The sequence below is a fragment of the Mustela erminea genome, chromosome 11, assembly GCF_009829155.1.
Source record: "Mustela erminea isolate mMusErm1 chromosome 11, mMusErm1.Pri, whole genome shotgun sequence".
NCBI classification, from domain to species: Eukaryota; Metazoa; Chordata; class Mammalia; order Carnivora; family Mustelidae; genus Mustela; species Mustela erminea.
The window spans coordinates 10605234-10622869 of record NC_045624.1 but is presented as its reverse complement, the minus strand read 5'-3'; the positions used below and the strand labels follow the sequence as shown (position 1 = coordinate 10622869).

The following is a 17636-nucleotide window of genomic DNA, read 5'->3' as shown; positions in this document are numbered from 1 at the left end:
TTATTAACTGCAAGCATATAAAAATTAACAAGTCTATTCCACCACTTTAAAAGAAATAAAATTTGAAACAGAACTACTGTATTGAAAGAATACTAATGTACTCTAGCCTCCTTTTTGTCTTAAATTTAGCTGTCAGAAAACCATGGTTTATACTCTATTTCTTTTTTCATTTAGGTTTTCATGTTGAGAGAATAAAGGAAAATTAGAAAAAGAAATTACTATTATATAAGTGGGTAGTTTTGAATGTTTCTCACAGCCAAATATTTTCCTATGCCTGTGTATTTAAAAAATAAACTTAGAAGGTTTGTTAAGCACAGAAATTGTTAATATTAACCTAAAATCAAATAAACCCTAGTCACATATGAGGAATTTTTAATATGTTGTTTTATATATTTTAATATATAGATAACAATATATTGTTATATATATAACAATTCTTTATATAACAATGTATTTATATATAACAATATATTTTAATATATTGTTATATATATAATTACTTTTATATCCGGATGATTTGATAATTTATCAATAATGCTTATAAGAAAACAGATATCTCATCTGTTCTGTTCAGAAAGGTTCAGTTTCTTTTCCTGGGTCTTACTTCGGTGAGGTGACCCAGGTCTGGGATCTGGTCCTCACTTGTCGATCCAGCTTTGGAAATTCTGTTCAGGAACTGCATCATGGAATCTGCAGCACAGTGGGACAGTGCGTAAGCTAAAGGATCTAAATGTTCGCATCATTAAAACTCAAGATGAGGCTGTATAACAAACAAAGACCTTTGCTGATCAACGCAGCCCTTCTTTGTGGAAATATCTATTCAAAAACATAATTTATTGCCTAATGTTTTGATTGGTGAACATGAAATTAAAGCAAGAGAGCCTAATCAGAGATCTCTCCGAATAGGAGTGCTGGTCACCATGCTGTCCATCTAGGCTGGGTCACCGTGACAGTTGGTCAGGCTTCTGTCCCTAAAAGGCATTAAAGATGCACAGGCAAATGCTGCCTCTCTGACCTTGTGTCTATGCTCCATACTGATCGTCCCCTTTCTTTCTCCCACAGCCTGTCTCCAGACGGGTAAGCCACACACGTGACTATGCTTGGCTCTCACTGTCGCATCCTTCCACTCTGAGATTGTATCAAAGCACCTTGGCTGGGCTTGTGGAGGCTCCCACAACTCTCCAGTCAAATATTTCCTGGTACTTTCCCGTTTATCAAGTCGATGATAAAACTTATAGGCCAAGGATTTTAACACTAACTTGTTGGTATGTCCATTTCTCAGTAGGCAAACTGAATTACCAATGTCGATACTTTGTTTCTGGTAGCGACTTAGGAAGTGTGCTGCGGTCAGTCACGAGTTTTTGGTTTAAATAGAACTTCTTATGTTTTGGGTCTCTGTTAAAATGCATGTTACAAATATGAAGGATTGAATTAACACCAAGATGATTATATTTCCTCTCCCTATTCATTCCAGGCTATGACCTTTTATTTTTTTTTTTAAGATTTTATTTATTTATTTGACAGAGAGAGATTGAGAGATCACAAGTAGGCAGAGAGGCAGGTGGAGAAAGAGGGGGAAGCAGGCTCCCCGCTGAGCAGAGAGCCCAATGCGGGGCTCGATCCCAGGACCTTGAGATCATGCATGACCTGAGCTGAACGCAGAGGCTTAACCCACCGAGCCCCCCAGGCCCCCAGCCTATGACTTTTTAAAAAAAATTCTTTTCCAGTGTTACTGAGATAAAATTGAAATATAGTACTATATAAATTTAAAGTGTACAAGTACAAGTAGTGCCTGGGTGGCTTAGTCAGTTAAGTGTCTGCCTTCAGCTCAGATCATAACCCCAGGGTCCTGGGATCAAGCCCTGGCCTGGGAGTCTGCTTCTCCCTCTGCTCCTCCCCCTGCTTGTGCTCTTTCTCCCTCATTCTCTCTCTCTCTCTCTCAAATAAATAAAAAGTAAAGTATACAAGCACAAGAATTTGACTTACAAGGATTATGAAATGATTACCACAGTAAATCTAGTTAACATTTATCATGTCATATAGATACAAAATGAAATAAAAAAGCAAATCTTCCGGGGTGCCTGGGTGGCTCAGCGGGTTAAGCCTCTGCCTTCGGCTCTGGTCATGATCTCAGGGTCCTGGGATCGAGCCCCACATCGGGCTCTCTGCTCCGTGGAGAGCCTGCTTCCCCCTCTCTCTCTGCCTGCCTCTCTGCCTACTTGTGACCCTCTCTCTCTCTCTCTCTCTCTCTCTGTCAAATAAATAAATAAGTCTTTAAAAAAAAAAAGCAAATCTTCCATTTTGGAATGAGAACTCTCAGCGTTTACTCTGGTGACAACTTTCAACCATACCACACGTCATTGTTAACTCTCGTCATCATGTTGTACCTGACATCCCCAGTACTTGTTTGGTTAACGTGAAATCAGAACCTCCGACCCCCTTCCTCCGATTCCCTCTCCGCCCACCTGCCTCCTCTGGTAATCACAGGTCAGACCGTTTTTCCCTACGAGTTTGGTTTTGCTTGTTCGTTCGTTTTAGATCCCACGTATAAGTAAGACCATACAGTATTTGCGTTCTCTGTCTGATTTACTGGACTCCGCATAATGCTCTCCTATTGAGTGTGAGGCTGCAAATAGCTCTTCTTCATCGTGTCCTCGTCCAGGTCCGTTCCCAGAAGTGAAGTTGCCGGGTCGTATGGTAATACTATCTGTAATTTTTTAAGTAACTTCCATGCCATCTTCTTTAGTGAATGCACCGATTTACATTCCCACCAACCATGCACAAGGGCTCCCTCTCCTCCTCTGTTAACTCCTGTCTTTTTAATGCCACCATTCTGACAGGTGTGATGACTAGCTTACGGTGGGTTCGATCTGCATTTCTCTTAGGATTAGCGATACTGAATACCTTTCCATGTATTTGTGGGCTAACTGTACGTCATCTTTAAAAAAAAGTCTACTCAGCTTCTTTGCCCATTTTGATGTGATTATTTGGGAGGATTTGTTTAGGTCTTCTTGTTTTTGCTACTGAGATGTATTAGTTCTTCATATATTTTCGATACTAACCCCTCATCAAATATATGGTTTGCAGATATTTTTTCTCTTTTCATAGATTGTCTTTTCATTTTGTTGATCATTTCTTTTGCTGTACAGAAGTTTTTAGTCTGATATAATCCCACTTATTTATTTTTATTTCGTTGCTTGTGCTTTAGGTGTTATATTTAAAAATCATTGTTGGGGTGCCTGGGTGGCTTAGTCTATTATGCACTAGACTCATGATCCCAGGGTCCGAGACTGAGCCCTGCACTCGGCTCCGCGCTCAGCCAGGAATCTGCTTGAGACTCTCTCCCTCTCTTTCTGCCCCTTCCCCTACTCTCTGTAAAATAAGTAAATAAATCTTTTTTAAAAAATTAAAAAATTATTGCCAAAGTGCATGTCAAGGAGCTTTTCTCCTATGTTTTCTCCCAGGACTTTTATGGGTTTTGGTCTTATGTTTAGATCTTTCATCCATTTTGAGTTAATTTTTGTGAACCGTGTGAGGAAGGGGGTCTAATTTCATTCTTTTATATGCAAATACCCTATTATTCTAGCTCTATTTGTTGAAGAGAATGTCTTTTCTCCATTGGGTACTCTTGGCTCCTTTGTCAAATATTAGTGGATCATATTTGTGTGAGTTTATTTCTGGGCTCTTGATTTTTTTTCACTGGTCTGCGTGTCTGTTTTTATGCCAGTATAATATTACTTTGACTACTATAGCTTTAATATACAGCTTGAAATCTTGCTTTCTTTTTTCTCAGAATTGCTTTGACAATACAAGGTCTTTGGGGGGCCCTTAATTTTTGAATTTTTTTTCTACTTCAATAAAAATGTCATTGGATTCTTGATATGGATTGCATTGAATCTACAGATGGTTTTGAGTAGTATGGACATTTTAAGAATATCAGTTCTAATCCATGAACACAGAATTTAGATTCTGAGAGTAGCTCAACCATGATTTCAGCTGAAATAATTAAAATTAATTTCTTTTCCAGGACCAATCTCACTGAAAGCTCCTCTGTTACTGATTATTTTCCCTGTACATTAATTCTCTCACAATTTGTACATACGTAGCTCTGAGGCAATCCATATTTCATGATTACTTTCTATTCCATCTCAGTGTCAATGGCTCAATGTAGGTAATCACTGGAAACATATTCCCCTTCTATAAAACTAGATGTCGGATTAAGAATTTAGCTTAAAGACAGACTCATAATTTAAATTTGTTTAAATAGGTAAATGATTCTTTCTTACTTTCCTTTCTTCCTTCTTTATAAATTCAGTGAGTTCTTAAATAAAGTTGTTTCTTAATAATTTTGCACACACCAAAAATTTATGAAACAATAAATAAAAGAGTTGTTTTAAAACCATTGTGTCCCATAGCTATCTGGTTCTCTCTTTAATAGTAAAATGGAGAAAAATCAAACAATGGTTACAGAATTCATCCTACTGGGATTTCGTCTTGGTCCGAAGATTCACATATTCCTTTTTGGGCTCTTCTCCCTGTTCTATGCCTGCACCCTGCTGGGGAATGGCATCATCCTGGGGCTCATCTCGCTGGACTCCCGACTGCACACCCCCATGTACTTCTTCCTCTCCCATCTGGCCATCGTCGACATAGCCTATGCCTGCAACACCGTGCCCCAGATGCTGGTGAACCTCCTGAAGCCAGACAAGCCCATCTCCTTTGCTGGCTGCTTGACACAGACCTTTCTCTTTTTGACTTTTGCTCTGACAGAATGTCTTCTCCTGGTGGTGATGTCCTATGATCGGTATGTGGCCATCTGCCACCCCCTCCGGTATTCTGCCATCATGAGTTGGAGGGGCTGCTTCACCCTAGTGACGACCTCCTGGGCCTGCGGCTCCCTGCTCGCCCTGGTCCATGTGGCTCTCATCCTGAGGCTGCCCTTCTGTGGGCCGCATGAAGTCAACCACTTCTTCTGCGAAATCCTGTCTGTCCTCAAGCTGGCCTGTGCTGACACGCAGCTCAACAAAGTGGTCATCTTTGTTGCCTGTATGTTTATCTTAGTCGGGCCCCTCTGCTTGGTGCTGGTGTCCTACTCACGCATCCTGTTGGCCATCATAAGGATCCAGTCCGGGGAAGGCCGCAGAAAGGCCTTCTCCACCTGCTCCTCCCACCTGTGTGTGGTGGGGCTCTTCTTTGGCAGCGCCATTGTCATGTACATGGCCCCCAAATCCCACCATCCTGAGGAGCAGCAGAAGATCCTTTTCTTGTTTTATAGTCTTTTCAACCCTATGCTGAACCCGCTGATCTACAGCTTGAGAAATGCTGAGGTCAAAAATGCTCTGAGAAGAGCAATGTGCAAGGAAGGTCATTCCCAATTGGAATGACATTGAAATCACCAGCCTAAGTGTTTGATTGCTGCCTAAATCCAGAAAATTTCACTTCTCTCATCTTAGATGTGTCCAAAGGACACAAGAGCGAGACCTCCCTCTTCCTTTGAATGAAAAATTTTTGATATGTTACATTCATTGATTATCTTGCAAGTGTGATTTTATCAGATACGATTTTTTTCTTTTGTTGCTCATTGAATTTAATATCTGTGTTATTAAAAATTATTTTAATTCATTTTCTGGGCCCCAGAAGTTGAATACACTATATCTACCTCTCTAGCCTAAGTATTTAAATTCACTAACTGCATGTATTATAAGGTTTGGAAGAAAAAAAAAAAAGCTGCTATGAAGAACAGTCATCTCCCAAACCCACAGGCATACTTATCCATTCTCCTAAAATCATACTTGCCCTGTTAAAGATAACTGTAAAAGAATAACTCAGAGAGATATGTATTTAGCGTGTTGCATGATGGTGAGAAATTTGGGATGAAATTATTGATTCAGGAAGTAAATGAGCAGGCTGAGTGAAGGATCAAAATTAATGTAAAATATATAGGACAAAGGAGAGAAGAAGAAAAAAATCTGTAGACAACATGAGAACAGTGTCACAGCTTCAGAGATAAACTGATTATTAGTAGCTAGCAGAGGAGCCAAACTGGCCCTTCTTTCCATGAACAGGCTGATAAGAGGTATCAAAGAATATAATTTGGGCTGTTTGTGGATTCTTCAGAAACTTTTGAGTGTTGATCTATAAATGATGTAGATATGCAGACTATCTCGATATGTAGTTTTCTGGTTATAGTGTAGCCGGCTGTTCCATTTTGGTATCGGATTGGTTTTTACTGATTCATTCTGCAGTACAGATCCAATGATGAGGAGTGACTCCTCTACATTTCAGGTGGCTTTGGAGGCTGTTACTTTAAAAATCCACCCTTTTAAAAATATTTTATTTATTTATTTGAGAGAGATGGACAGAGAGAGAGAGAGAGTGCAAGTGGGAGGAGGAGCAGGGGGCCTGATTCCAAGACAGATCATGACCTGGGCTGAAATCCATAGGGGGACACTTAACCTACCGACCCCCCCCAAGCACTCCTGAAATCGACTTTCTAACCCGTCTTGAGACTAGGATGCCCACTTGCATCCAGTCTTAATTACTCAGCCCAATTCTTAATTATTATGCGTGGGCAGCAGAGTTTACTGAATATAAAAACAAAATGGATTTTTATAAGAGTAACATTTTGGTTAATTGCTCTCCCAGTGCTCTACACTGTGTATTGATAGCACTTTCCACGCACCATCTCATTTAGTCATCATAACAAAGCCATGAAGAAGGTCCCATTATCACTCTGTCATATACCTACATACCAGAAACTAACAAATGTTAGGATTTTGCCTTGACAGTCTGACTCAGACAACAGTCTGTTGTGGTGAAATTAAGCCTCAGTACTTAACCACAACAATGTGCATTGTCTATACCAACATCAGGGTCATCAATAAAGAACAAAGCCAAATTATCCCAAAGATGGATGCATTACATAAAGGAGGGTGTATTTCCAGCCTCATGTGCCACAGTGAGCTGATCTGTGCTCTATAAGGCCTAGAAGATAAGATCATTTATGAGAACCTGATTGTCAAGGACAATGACTCCTAAGGTCAGAGTCACAAAAATCTTTGGACTTTAGAGGAACACAGAACATAAAGAAGATGAGAATCAAGGCCGTTCTTACTGAGATTGGTGAGTTAGTTGAGCTAAAACCCAGAACCAATACACCAAGATAACGACACCATAATACCTCCCTCTCTCATATTCCCTCTCTCTTTCTCTCTCGGCCAGTCAGTGTACTTTACATATGTATTTACTTAATCCTCAGAACAGTCCTTTGAGGCAGAAAACAAGATCCCCACTTTACTTTAGGGAAACTGAAGTGCAGGAAGGTTGAGTAACTTGCCCAGTATCACAGATGTTGATTGTCCAGTCCAGGATAGAACTGAGGCAATCAGATTGTTGACCTCATAGTCATAACCACTGGGTAACATGGCCTCTTTGGAGCTATCTGTGGATATAAGGGTCAGAGAAATCAAGGCAGTGAAACAAAACCAGTGACTAATACCAATTGATGGATGTCAGGCTTCAGACAGAAGCTTTCGTTTGCTGGAGGAAGCACCTTGACTGTAAACTGAAATGTAAATAGTGGGTGTGGTAACAAGGAAGAACTTGGCTCTAAGGGTCAGAGATTGCAGAGGGCCCTGACCATGACCTGCGCAGGGAGCAGAAAAGTGGAAGAGAAGACAGATGATTTGGTTTCACTTTGATGGAGTAGAATTAAGAATGGATACTTGATAGTATTTTATCTAAAGGAACCCTTTCCCAAGACAAAGGAATTTAGATTTCATTTTTGGTGTTGAAAATTGTTATGATCTTCCAAGAGGCATTTATAGTACATTGCTCAGGTAGGTCTCAAGTTTCTCAGGTAAGACGGGAGCTCCCCGAGACTGGGAACTGGAATTTGTTTGCCACTTTTTCATCCATACTAGCCTACTGCCTAGCCCTTAGGAGGCACCCAGCAAGCACTGGTTGGGTACATTCATGAACCTTTATCAATTAACTACACAGTCTTCAACGTTAAACTATCTTAGGACTTCTACATTTTCCAAACTCCTCTTATTTGCAAAACAGAGTATGATATAAAATAAGTACAACTAAAATTTATTTAGTAGTGGCTATGTACCAGACACTATGTTAAATCCTCTAGATGCAATCCTCACATCAAAACTTTCAACTATTGTATTTTCATTTTCAGAAGGGAAATCGAGTTCTGGAAAACCAAGTAACATATTCAATGTCATAAAAATATCAAGTAGTGGAATCAGAATTTAGAGCCAGTCAATCCAATCTAGATTAACTGTGAGTGATCTTTTTGTAAGGGACCTTTTTTTTTTTTTTAAGATTTTATTTATTTATTTGACAGAGAGAGATCACAAGTAGGCAGAGAGGCAGGCAGAGAGGGGGAAGCAGGCTCCCTGCTGAGCAGAGAGCCCGATGTGGGGCTTGATCCCAGGACCCTGGGACCATGACCTGAGCCGAAGGCAGAGGCTTAACCCACTGAGCCACCCAGGCGCCCTATAAAGGACCTTCTGCAGACTTATATGTGATCATTTAGTCTAGACTACTATCCAAAAAAAAAAAAAGGTAGCATCATAAAATATTTAACTTAAATACAGCAGCCACTACCCTTTCAAAGTTAGACATCTTCTTGTCCATTAGTCCCTTTAAGTTTTGAATGCACTCAGTTCTTGCAAAAGTTTCTCCTTGTCGGAGGAATATTAGTGATTAATTATGTCTCATTGGCCAGTGATTGCAGGGGAATTACAAACAGATTATAAGTATTTCCTCCTTAATATAAAAAAAAAGTGTGTACATTCATGTCTATCATGTAGAACAGAGGATATGAGCCTTTTAAAAAAGAGCATGCCAAGTTGTGAGAGTCTCTGGTTATACTATGCCAGGCGGTGCTTGCGCTAGCTGAGCAGCTATGCAGAGGGTGTGAACCCTCCCACTTCTTGCAAGTTGGTGGACAATTAGGGGTTGCACCTACTGAAAATGATAGGATGGGGTGCTGTAGGTGAGAGCTAGTTCACAAGCCATTTAGCATTGGATTCCTCAGTGTCTTTGGCATGTGGAGTGGGCACTGAGAACCACTGACCTGTAGGACGATTGTTTATTCTTTGTTAAGGGTTGGTGTGCATACAAATCAAGGAAGATCTTGCAGAAATGCAGGCTATGAATGGGATGGGCAGAGATTTGCATTTCTTCTTGGTGTTCCAAGATTCGTTGTTTATGCACCACACCCAGTGCTCCCTGCAATCCGTGCCCTCCTTAATACCCACCCCCAGATTTGCATTTCTAACAATCTCCTCTATCTTGCTGATGGTGCTGTAGACCACACTTTGAATGTTAATGTGAAAGAGAAGCATTGTTAACTCTATGGTTCTTAGGGAGGAAAAGGGAAGGAGAGTTGGAATGGGGTTGCAGGGGCATGTCAGAGTTCTGAAGTCTTTTCCTAGACCACATGGAAGGGTCAGCTTCCCTCCCTTCTTAATGAATTTTGACAAGACCACTGCTTCAATTTCATTTGGTTTTTTGTTTTGTTCTGCTTGCTTTTTGTTTGCTTTTAATTTGTGTAACACCATTGGGCCACGAGAAGACGTGCATTTGTTAGCACAGTCTGGTTTCACCCTCAGAAGCCTGGCTCAGACACAGGACATCCGGGTTCCTATCTCGGTTCTGCCAATCCTACCAGGTCACTGTGTGACCCTAGAAAAATCACTTAATTCCTCTGTGCATTGGTTTTTCCCACCAGTAAAACAAAGTGTCTTACTAGATGATCTATAAGTACTTCTAATTCTGTGCCTCTTTTCTAACCTTCTGGCATTTTGATTTTTTTTTTCTTTTTCTAGAAGACACAGTTAAATGGATTATTTTGAGAATAACTGAATACAATTAATTCCTGAACCTTGCACATAGTAGGAATTCAAAAGTAAACATCAAATAAATGAAGAGTTTGTATATATTAATGATCTTGGAACTATGGATGGTATAAGATATAGAGAATAAGACACATCCCATATAAACTGTCATCCCTTTAAAAAAAAAAAAAAAAAAAGGTTCGTTATCCTGGTTGGAAAAGATTAAGATTACTGTTCATTTGTAAAGGGTCCCAGATCTCTGTCTGGTGTTGAATAACTGGCATAATAATATTAAGAATTTGCATTTATTGATGGCTTATTTCACATCAAGTACTGTTCTATGAGGACACATTCATTAATATCAATCTAATCTTTACAAGAATTCCCAGAGATAAGCTTTACCATTAGAGTTCATTCATAATGAAAAAAATCCAGGCACAGATGTTAACACCTCAGGGGTCACAGAGCCAGTGTGGCAGAGCAAGACTCTCACCTAAGTGTTCCAAAGGCCAAAAACCATGTCTATAACTACTATATGAGACTGTCCCCCGCATACAGCCTGAACTATGGAGCCCTGCCTAGCTACAATAAACTACGGCTTAAGAAAAGTAAGACTGAATTTTTCACTGGCCTGAGAATTCATCCTAAGAAAGAGGATAATAGTATACCTAATATATTTTAATAAATATAAAACAGAAGGGTAATATACAAATCCATGAAAAAAGTGAACAAAAACTTGTAGAATATTTATTATTTATTACTGACATGTTTATTTTATTTTTTTTTTTAAGATTTTTTATTTATGTATTTGAGAGAGAGAGAGAGCATGAGAGGGGAGAAGGTCAGAGGGAGAAGCAGACTCCCCATGGAGCTGAGAGCCCAATGTGGGACTCGATCCCAGGACTCCGGGATCATGACCTGAGCCGAAGGCAGTCGCTTAACCAACTGAGCCACCCAGGCGTCCCTGACATGTTTATTTTGTGAAATAATGTAATTGCACAAAGAAACATGTTCAAGGATTTTGAATTGAAATTTATTCTAAAAAATTCCACATAATCTACAATTTATCAAGTTTGGACAGGTATATATGCAATATATTAAAAAGAACAAGTATTATCTATAATGGGCTACAGTAGAAATTATTTATCAAATATACTTGAATGAAGAAATTAAGTCATTTTTTAAGGAGGGCATGTGCTGTGATGAGCCCTGGGTGTTATATGCAACTAATGAATCATTGAACACTACATCAAAAACTAATGATGTAGTATAAAAAAAAATACAAGTAAAAACAATTAAATTTAAAAATATTATTTTTCATTTTGTAGGAGAAACTTCTAGCTCTTCTTGAACTCATACATCTGTATGCATACACATGGGTACAATGGGTACGTGTGTGTGTTTTGTTTTTTAAGATTTTATTTATTTATTTGTCAGAGAGACAGAGAGAGTACAGGCAGGCAGAGTGGCAGGCAGAGGCAGAGGGAGAAGCAGGCTCCCCGCAGAGCAAGGAGCCCGATGTGGGACTTGATCCCAGGACGCTGGGATCATGACCTGAGCTGAGGGCAGGCGCTTAACCAACTGAGCCACCCAGGTATCCCACATGTGTGTGTTTATAAATGTGAAATGTAAGGATGATGCACACTGAGTAATCGATAGAAGTTTCTTTTAGAAATAAGCTCGAGAAATACATACTTCTGTGTTTTTTGTCAATTTTTTTTTTAAGATTTTATTTATTTGCCAGAGATAGAGAGGAGAGTACACACAATCAGGCAGAGAGGCAGGCAGAGGCAGCGAGAGAAGCAGGCTCCCTGCCGAGCAAGGAGCCCAATGGGGGACTTGATCCCAGGACCTTGGGATCATGACCTGAGTCAAAGGCAGCAGCTTAACCAACTGAGCCACCGAGGCATCCCTGTGTTTATTGTCAATTTTACAGTGCATGTGTATTGATAGATTTTTTTTTTTTAAACTTATCTCAAGACACCTCTGGTCCCTTAAGTTCTCAAATATTTATCAGTATATATCTTTCACATATCTTAGTGAAATCATAAATTAAGTAATTAAAAGCAGTTTAGAATCTTGTTGGAATGTTAAATTGTACCAAGGCATCTCTGAAAATATCCTTTTTGTATCTATTTACTTCATTGTTCAATATTATGCTGTAACGTCTGGGTAAGGTAACCTATTAACTGAAATCATTTGAATGAACAACCAAAATAACACGCCAGGTAAACTGTGATTCATCAGACTCTAAGACAAAACTGTCTGACATAAATAAAAACCCAATTTATTGTGCCGTAAGGAGATGCTCTTCACCATGTGAATTGATCTTAGAAGCTACTAATACTTTAGTTTTGGAGTTACCAGGCTTTTCCTCATTTATTTAATCCCCACAATGTATTTATGGGTAAATAAATAAGGCCCCACATGAAAGTGACTTTACAGATCGAAAGTGTACTTCTCACTCATGTTAATCCCTATGCAGGTAAACGGCAGAGTCTGCCATGCGGAGACGCAGAGACCTTGTGTCCCATCACCCCACCAACCTCCTGGCCTTGGAGACCTTCACTTCCAGACAGGGATGGGGGGAGCAGTTGTGCAGGACACACAGCCCGCTTCACACCCACTGCAGCCCTCCACGTGGAACACATCTTTAATGCCTACGCTTACGCTCCTTTTGCAACAATGTGACTCCACCTCTCACCCCCACCCATGTGAAGTGCATCCACGTGCAGACAGGCGCAGCCCCAAGACAACTGTGTCTGAGGAAACCAAGATCACACCTTTTCAGGAGCTATGTGTTCCTTAAGATACCACGAGCAAATGACATAAATAATCTCTAAAAATTGCCCTTGTAAATTCTGCCTCTTTCTCGGGGTGTTAAGGATTCCAAACACAGTTCTGACCTTTTAACTCATAATTTGTTAAGAAATGCAACTGAGGGGCGCCTGGGTGGCTCAGTCGGTTAAGTGTCCAACTCTTGGTTTCAGCTCAGGTCATGATCTCAGGGTCCTGGGATTGAGCCCTGCCCCTGGCTCCGCGCTCAGCAGAGTCTGCTGAGTACTCACTCTTCCTCTCTTTCTGCCCTCCTCCCTGCTCATTCTCTCCCTCTCTCTCTCTCAAATAGAAAAATAAATCTTAAAAAAAATTAAGAATTAAAAAGGAAAACAAATACAATTGAGAACATTACCATTTGCATTCTCTACCAATATATCTTTGTCAGGCCATCCTGAAAACGCATTCGCTCATGTCACAACCTTATTTTCTGCTTTTTGTGCAGAATATCTATTATGGTCATTGACTATGACAGACAGTTAAATCCACCCATTTTATGCTGATTTCTTTCTGTGTTACAGTCAAATGAACTCTTTCAACAAATTTGAGCGGGACTTGACTTTACGCATAAAAGGTACAAAGGTCAAGGTCCAGGGAACTCAAATGCCTGATGCCAGTAGATGTTTTCATCTCAATTAATCCTCACTGCATTTTTCTGTATGTTAGTTCCTTTGTGTATTTATGTCATTGTTACTCTCTTTAAATAGCAAGCAGGATCAAGACAAAAGTTATTTCAGATTAATTTTACAGAATATTGACAATTTTGAGTTTTGAGATGTTGACATTTAGGTTCTTGAAGGATTTTCCTAAATGTTTGTTTATGTGATAACCCCAATGGTATACTATGGGAATTACTGGCTAACTTTTAATTTTTCATTTTTATCAAAATGTGTATTTATAACCAATATTCCTAATGTGTTGACAACAGAAATATAGTCTCTGAAACCATTCTCTTCACGTCAGTGCTTGCTTATGAAAGTCAGTTTCCTGATTTCTGCACTCTGGCACATAAGGTGAACACTTGAGAGAATATCCATATCAAATAGGATCTGTCCGTTCTCTGTGTTATTTTCCTTTGTATAAATTTATATTTTGAATATGGTCCTGTCTCACTCAGCCACTTTTAGAAGCTGTGCACAAGTTAAAAGTTGCAGCAATTTGATACATAACAGAAAACATCTTATTTTGAGGTGATGCATTTCCTACATTTTAGTTTGTTTGGTATCATAAAATTTTATATTTAATTTTTTATGATTGTTTTTAGTTAAAATTTTCTATTTTTGTACCCTAAAATGACTTTTTAAATTTTTTTTATCTCATAGGTTCAAACTTTTTGAAATTTAATTTTTTCAGTGTTCCAAGATTCATTGTTCATGCACCACACCCAGTGCTCCATGCAATACGTGCCCTCCACAATACCCACCACCAGGCTCACCCAACCCCCCAAAACCCTCCCCTCCAAAACCCTCAGTTTGTTTCTCAGGGTGCACAGTCTCTCATGGTTCTAAAATAACTTTTTGTTAAAAAAGACTTTATTTGAGAGCACTTGCGAGCAGTGGGGAAGGGCAGAGGGAAAGGGAGAAGCAGGCTCCCGGCTGAGCAAGATACCCAATGTGGGGCTCGATCCCAGGAGTCCTGGGATCCTGACCTGAGCAAAAGGCAGACGCTTAACAGATTGAGCCACCCAGGTTCCCCTAAAATGACTTTTTTAACTGATGTTTTCATAGTGCTGAATATAGAAAAACATGTCCTATTTTTTTCACAGGAGTTTTGTGTTTACATGAGTAAAAACACCAAACAAAACGGCTCACATTTTCTGTGTTCACCTGAGTGTGCAAAGAGAAAGAAGAAAGGATTCTAGTGTTCAAGGACTGCCTACTGCACACCAGCTTTTTTATATAATCAGGAGCAAAATTGCCGTGTCCCTGGATGGATATGTGGTTCCTCTCACAACGGACATGTACAAGTGGAGCACAGGTAAGCATGTTCTCAAAACATGATCACCTGTGCAGGACTTTCCTCGCGTTTCTGCCATAGCCGCAGCAGGCTGAGGATCCCACTAGAGCAAACTCGTTCACTCGTAAATTGCAGGGTTGCTTGATATGAAATTCCTAGCCCTCCTATGCCTGCTACAAGAGAGAAAGAGAACGTGAGAACACCTTCCGCAGCAAGGATCTCCCCGCTCCTGGGAGAGATAGTGGCTTGTAGGGGAAGCTGCCTTGGAGACGGTTCTCTCCTCCCCTTCTCTGGAAGGTCCCTGGAAGGGACCCGGAATCTCCTAGCTTCAGAGCAGAGACTAGAGAATGCTTCCGAGGTTGACCTACCTGGGTGGTTTGTGCCCTACAAAACTCTTCCTCAGGCGTGTTCTAATGAGCCCCACTGGGACACCTGGGCTCTCCTTGGACTCCGTAACCTGTTCTCTCCAGCATCTCCGCACCTTGACTTGTTGCTTGCAACCAGCTGATGTTTCGGGGTCCTCTCTTCTGGCTTCTGCTCCTCCCCAAGGGGCCCAGATGGCAGTGGGGAGAAGGGGAAGGACCGAGGGGAAGGCCTGGAGCTGCTTCACCATCACACTGGTTCTGCTTCCTTACAGGTTCACCTGAACCATCTGCCCGTTTGGGAATTAGGACAGGGCTGGGGTTCATGAACTCTAATAACGCCAAGTACTCAGGGACTGTAATGACTGATGTTGTCTCAGAGGTGTGCTCTGTGGCTGGCTGTGTGGTCTAATCACGGGTCCTGCTGGGGATGAGAGCAGAGGTAGAGAACGGCTTTGTCCCCCCTTCCCAGTGCAGGTGGGCTGGCACGCATCTCACGGCTCACCCCTCCAGGGAGCCCTCAGGAGCTACCGACTAGGCTGAGGCCATCAGAGAATAAAAGCTCCTTTTCTGAGGATTCTGCCACATTTTTGATCAAGCAAAGAAGTGAGGGTTCTGCAGTTCCCACAGAAGCTCCCCGAAAGCAGGATCCTGCCCAACCTTTAGGTGCTTTTCCTTTCTGAGGTCCTTGAGTCCAAATGTGGGAGCAAACCGGGTTACACTGTGTTTATCATTAATGTCTGGTAGATGGGGTAGGAGCTACCCTTTTGTGGACTATCACTCTGTTACCTACTATTCTTTTTAAAAACAGGTAAGGAAATTCAGTCCTGTCTAAATGTGGGCTGATTATTATCCTGCTACGAGGCTAGTTTGAGGAAAAAAATCAGTGCTAAGTTAGTTGAACAAATTGCTCACAAATAATGTAAATATGTGTAGAATTTGGTTCGTATCATTTTATACAATGGAAAGTAGCTGCATGAAAGCAATAATCTATGGACGGTGATGCTAGGTAAAGAATAAGGAATTTTTGTGTGATGGATTTAGGTTAAGTATGGAAAATAATTTCCCTAAGCCAAAGAACTTTACACTGAGATATATTACAAGTGGTTTTACATTTGAGAAATACTGAAATTAGTTTAGTCCTGGGGTTTATGTCAATAAAACCACAATACATAATCTATGCTGCCCATACACAGCTCTACCTGCACCTGTAACTTGGAGAACAATGTCAGGCACACAGAAAGTACTCAACTTAAATGTTAGACTTTCCCAAACCTGGAATATATGTGAGTGAATGTGTGTGTGTGTTTGTGTGTGTGTGTGTGTGTGTGTGGTGATGTGGTTAGATGAGTGCAGGAAAGGAAAGGAGTTGTTTTGTAGATGATAATCTATTTAGTTTTAAATAGTTTATCACAGTTTTGTGTCCTTTTCATCCCTGAGATCTCTTCAACTGATTGTGCTCTTTCCCAAAAAGGACATCAGAAGGTCAAGAGGCAAAATCTGCTTTACTAGTCCTTCCATAACATATTAACCACAAACTCACATTGTAGGCTTACATTGTTATGCAGACTTCACAAAACTGACATGAAAAGGGTAATGTCTAGGGATGCCTGGGTGGCTCAATCTGTTAAGCCACTGCCTTTGGCGTCATGATCCCAGGGTCCTGGGATGGAGTCCCGCATCCGGCTCCTTGCTCGGCAGGGAGCCTGCTTCTCTCTCCGCCTCTGCCTGCCACTGTACCTGCTTGTGCACTTGCACTCTCTCTCTCTCTCTAACAAATAAATAAATAAACAAAATCTTTAAAAAAAAAAAAGGGGGGGTAATGTCTGATAAGGGGAGTGATCCCAGGGACTACTGGCACCAGGAAGAAGCGATGCTTCTCAGATCCCTACAGTCACAGGCTAGTCAAGAAACTGTTAAAGATTGATGGTAATTGATCCAAGTTATTGAGCATTCACCGTGCATCAAGAATATGTTCAACGTATTATCTCAATTAATTAATTGAATTAACATATTATCTTCATTAATATGTATTATCTCAATCTTCACAATAACCTTATAAAATACTATCACATCTTTTAAAAAAGTGATAAAATAGGGTTAAGAAATATATTCAGGATTATAAAAGTAGCAAATGTGTGTGTGACCCCATGCTCTTTCACTGCTATTCTATGGTGCCTTTCAATATTTGGGGATTTTTGTGTGGGTTTTTTGGATGTTCTTTGTTTCTTTTTTGCTTGAGAATCTGGCTTATGGCAGAATGTGGAGAGCTCATTAACATTTCGTTTTCTTGCATTTAATCAAATTGGTATCATTAGTCAATAAATATTTAATGCATACTTACAGTGTTATGGGCATAATGCTTGATCCAATATATGATATTTTTATTATTGACCAGATTAAAAAGATTTCTTCAATCTAAGAGTATATTTTAAAAGCAAGTTCTTGTTACATTAATTCTGAAGTCCAAGTAGAAAGGCCTTATTGGCCATTATGGTATCAGAGATAATATTTCCATATCCCAGATAAATGTATTGACAGATACTATTGCTGCTGTGAATAAGATAGTATTTCCCAAGGTTATATATTTAAAAATATACCTATGTATTGTAAAACAATTAACCTGGAT

The 17636-nt window shown here is 40.2% G+C and overlaps 2 protein-coding genes across 2 annotated transcripts in view; both read left to right on the top strand.

The window, feature by feature from the left end:
- Positions 1-12725, top strand: part of LOC116568943 (olfactory receptor 2A5-like) — a 97115-nt gene extending 84390 nt beyond the window's left edge. The window contains exons 2-3 of the mRNA XM_032304791.1: positions 11183-11242; positions 12340-12725. The gene's annotated coding sequence lies outside the window, so the exon portion shown is untranslated. The remainder of the gene's footprint in view (positions 1-11182; positions 11243-12339) is intronic.
- LOC116568941 (olfactory receptor 2A1/2A42-like) lies at positions 4443-9120 on the top strand. The gene is made up of 2 exons (XM_032304788.1): positions 4443-5367; positions 9092-9120. Exons 1-2 carry the CDS (start codon positions 4443-4445, stop codon positions 9118-9120), a joined length of 954 nt encoding a protein of 317 aa, XP_032160679.1.
- Positions 12726-17636: the final 4911 nt, after the last annotated feature.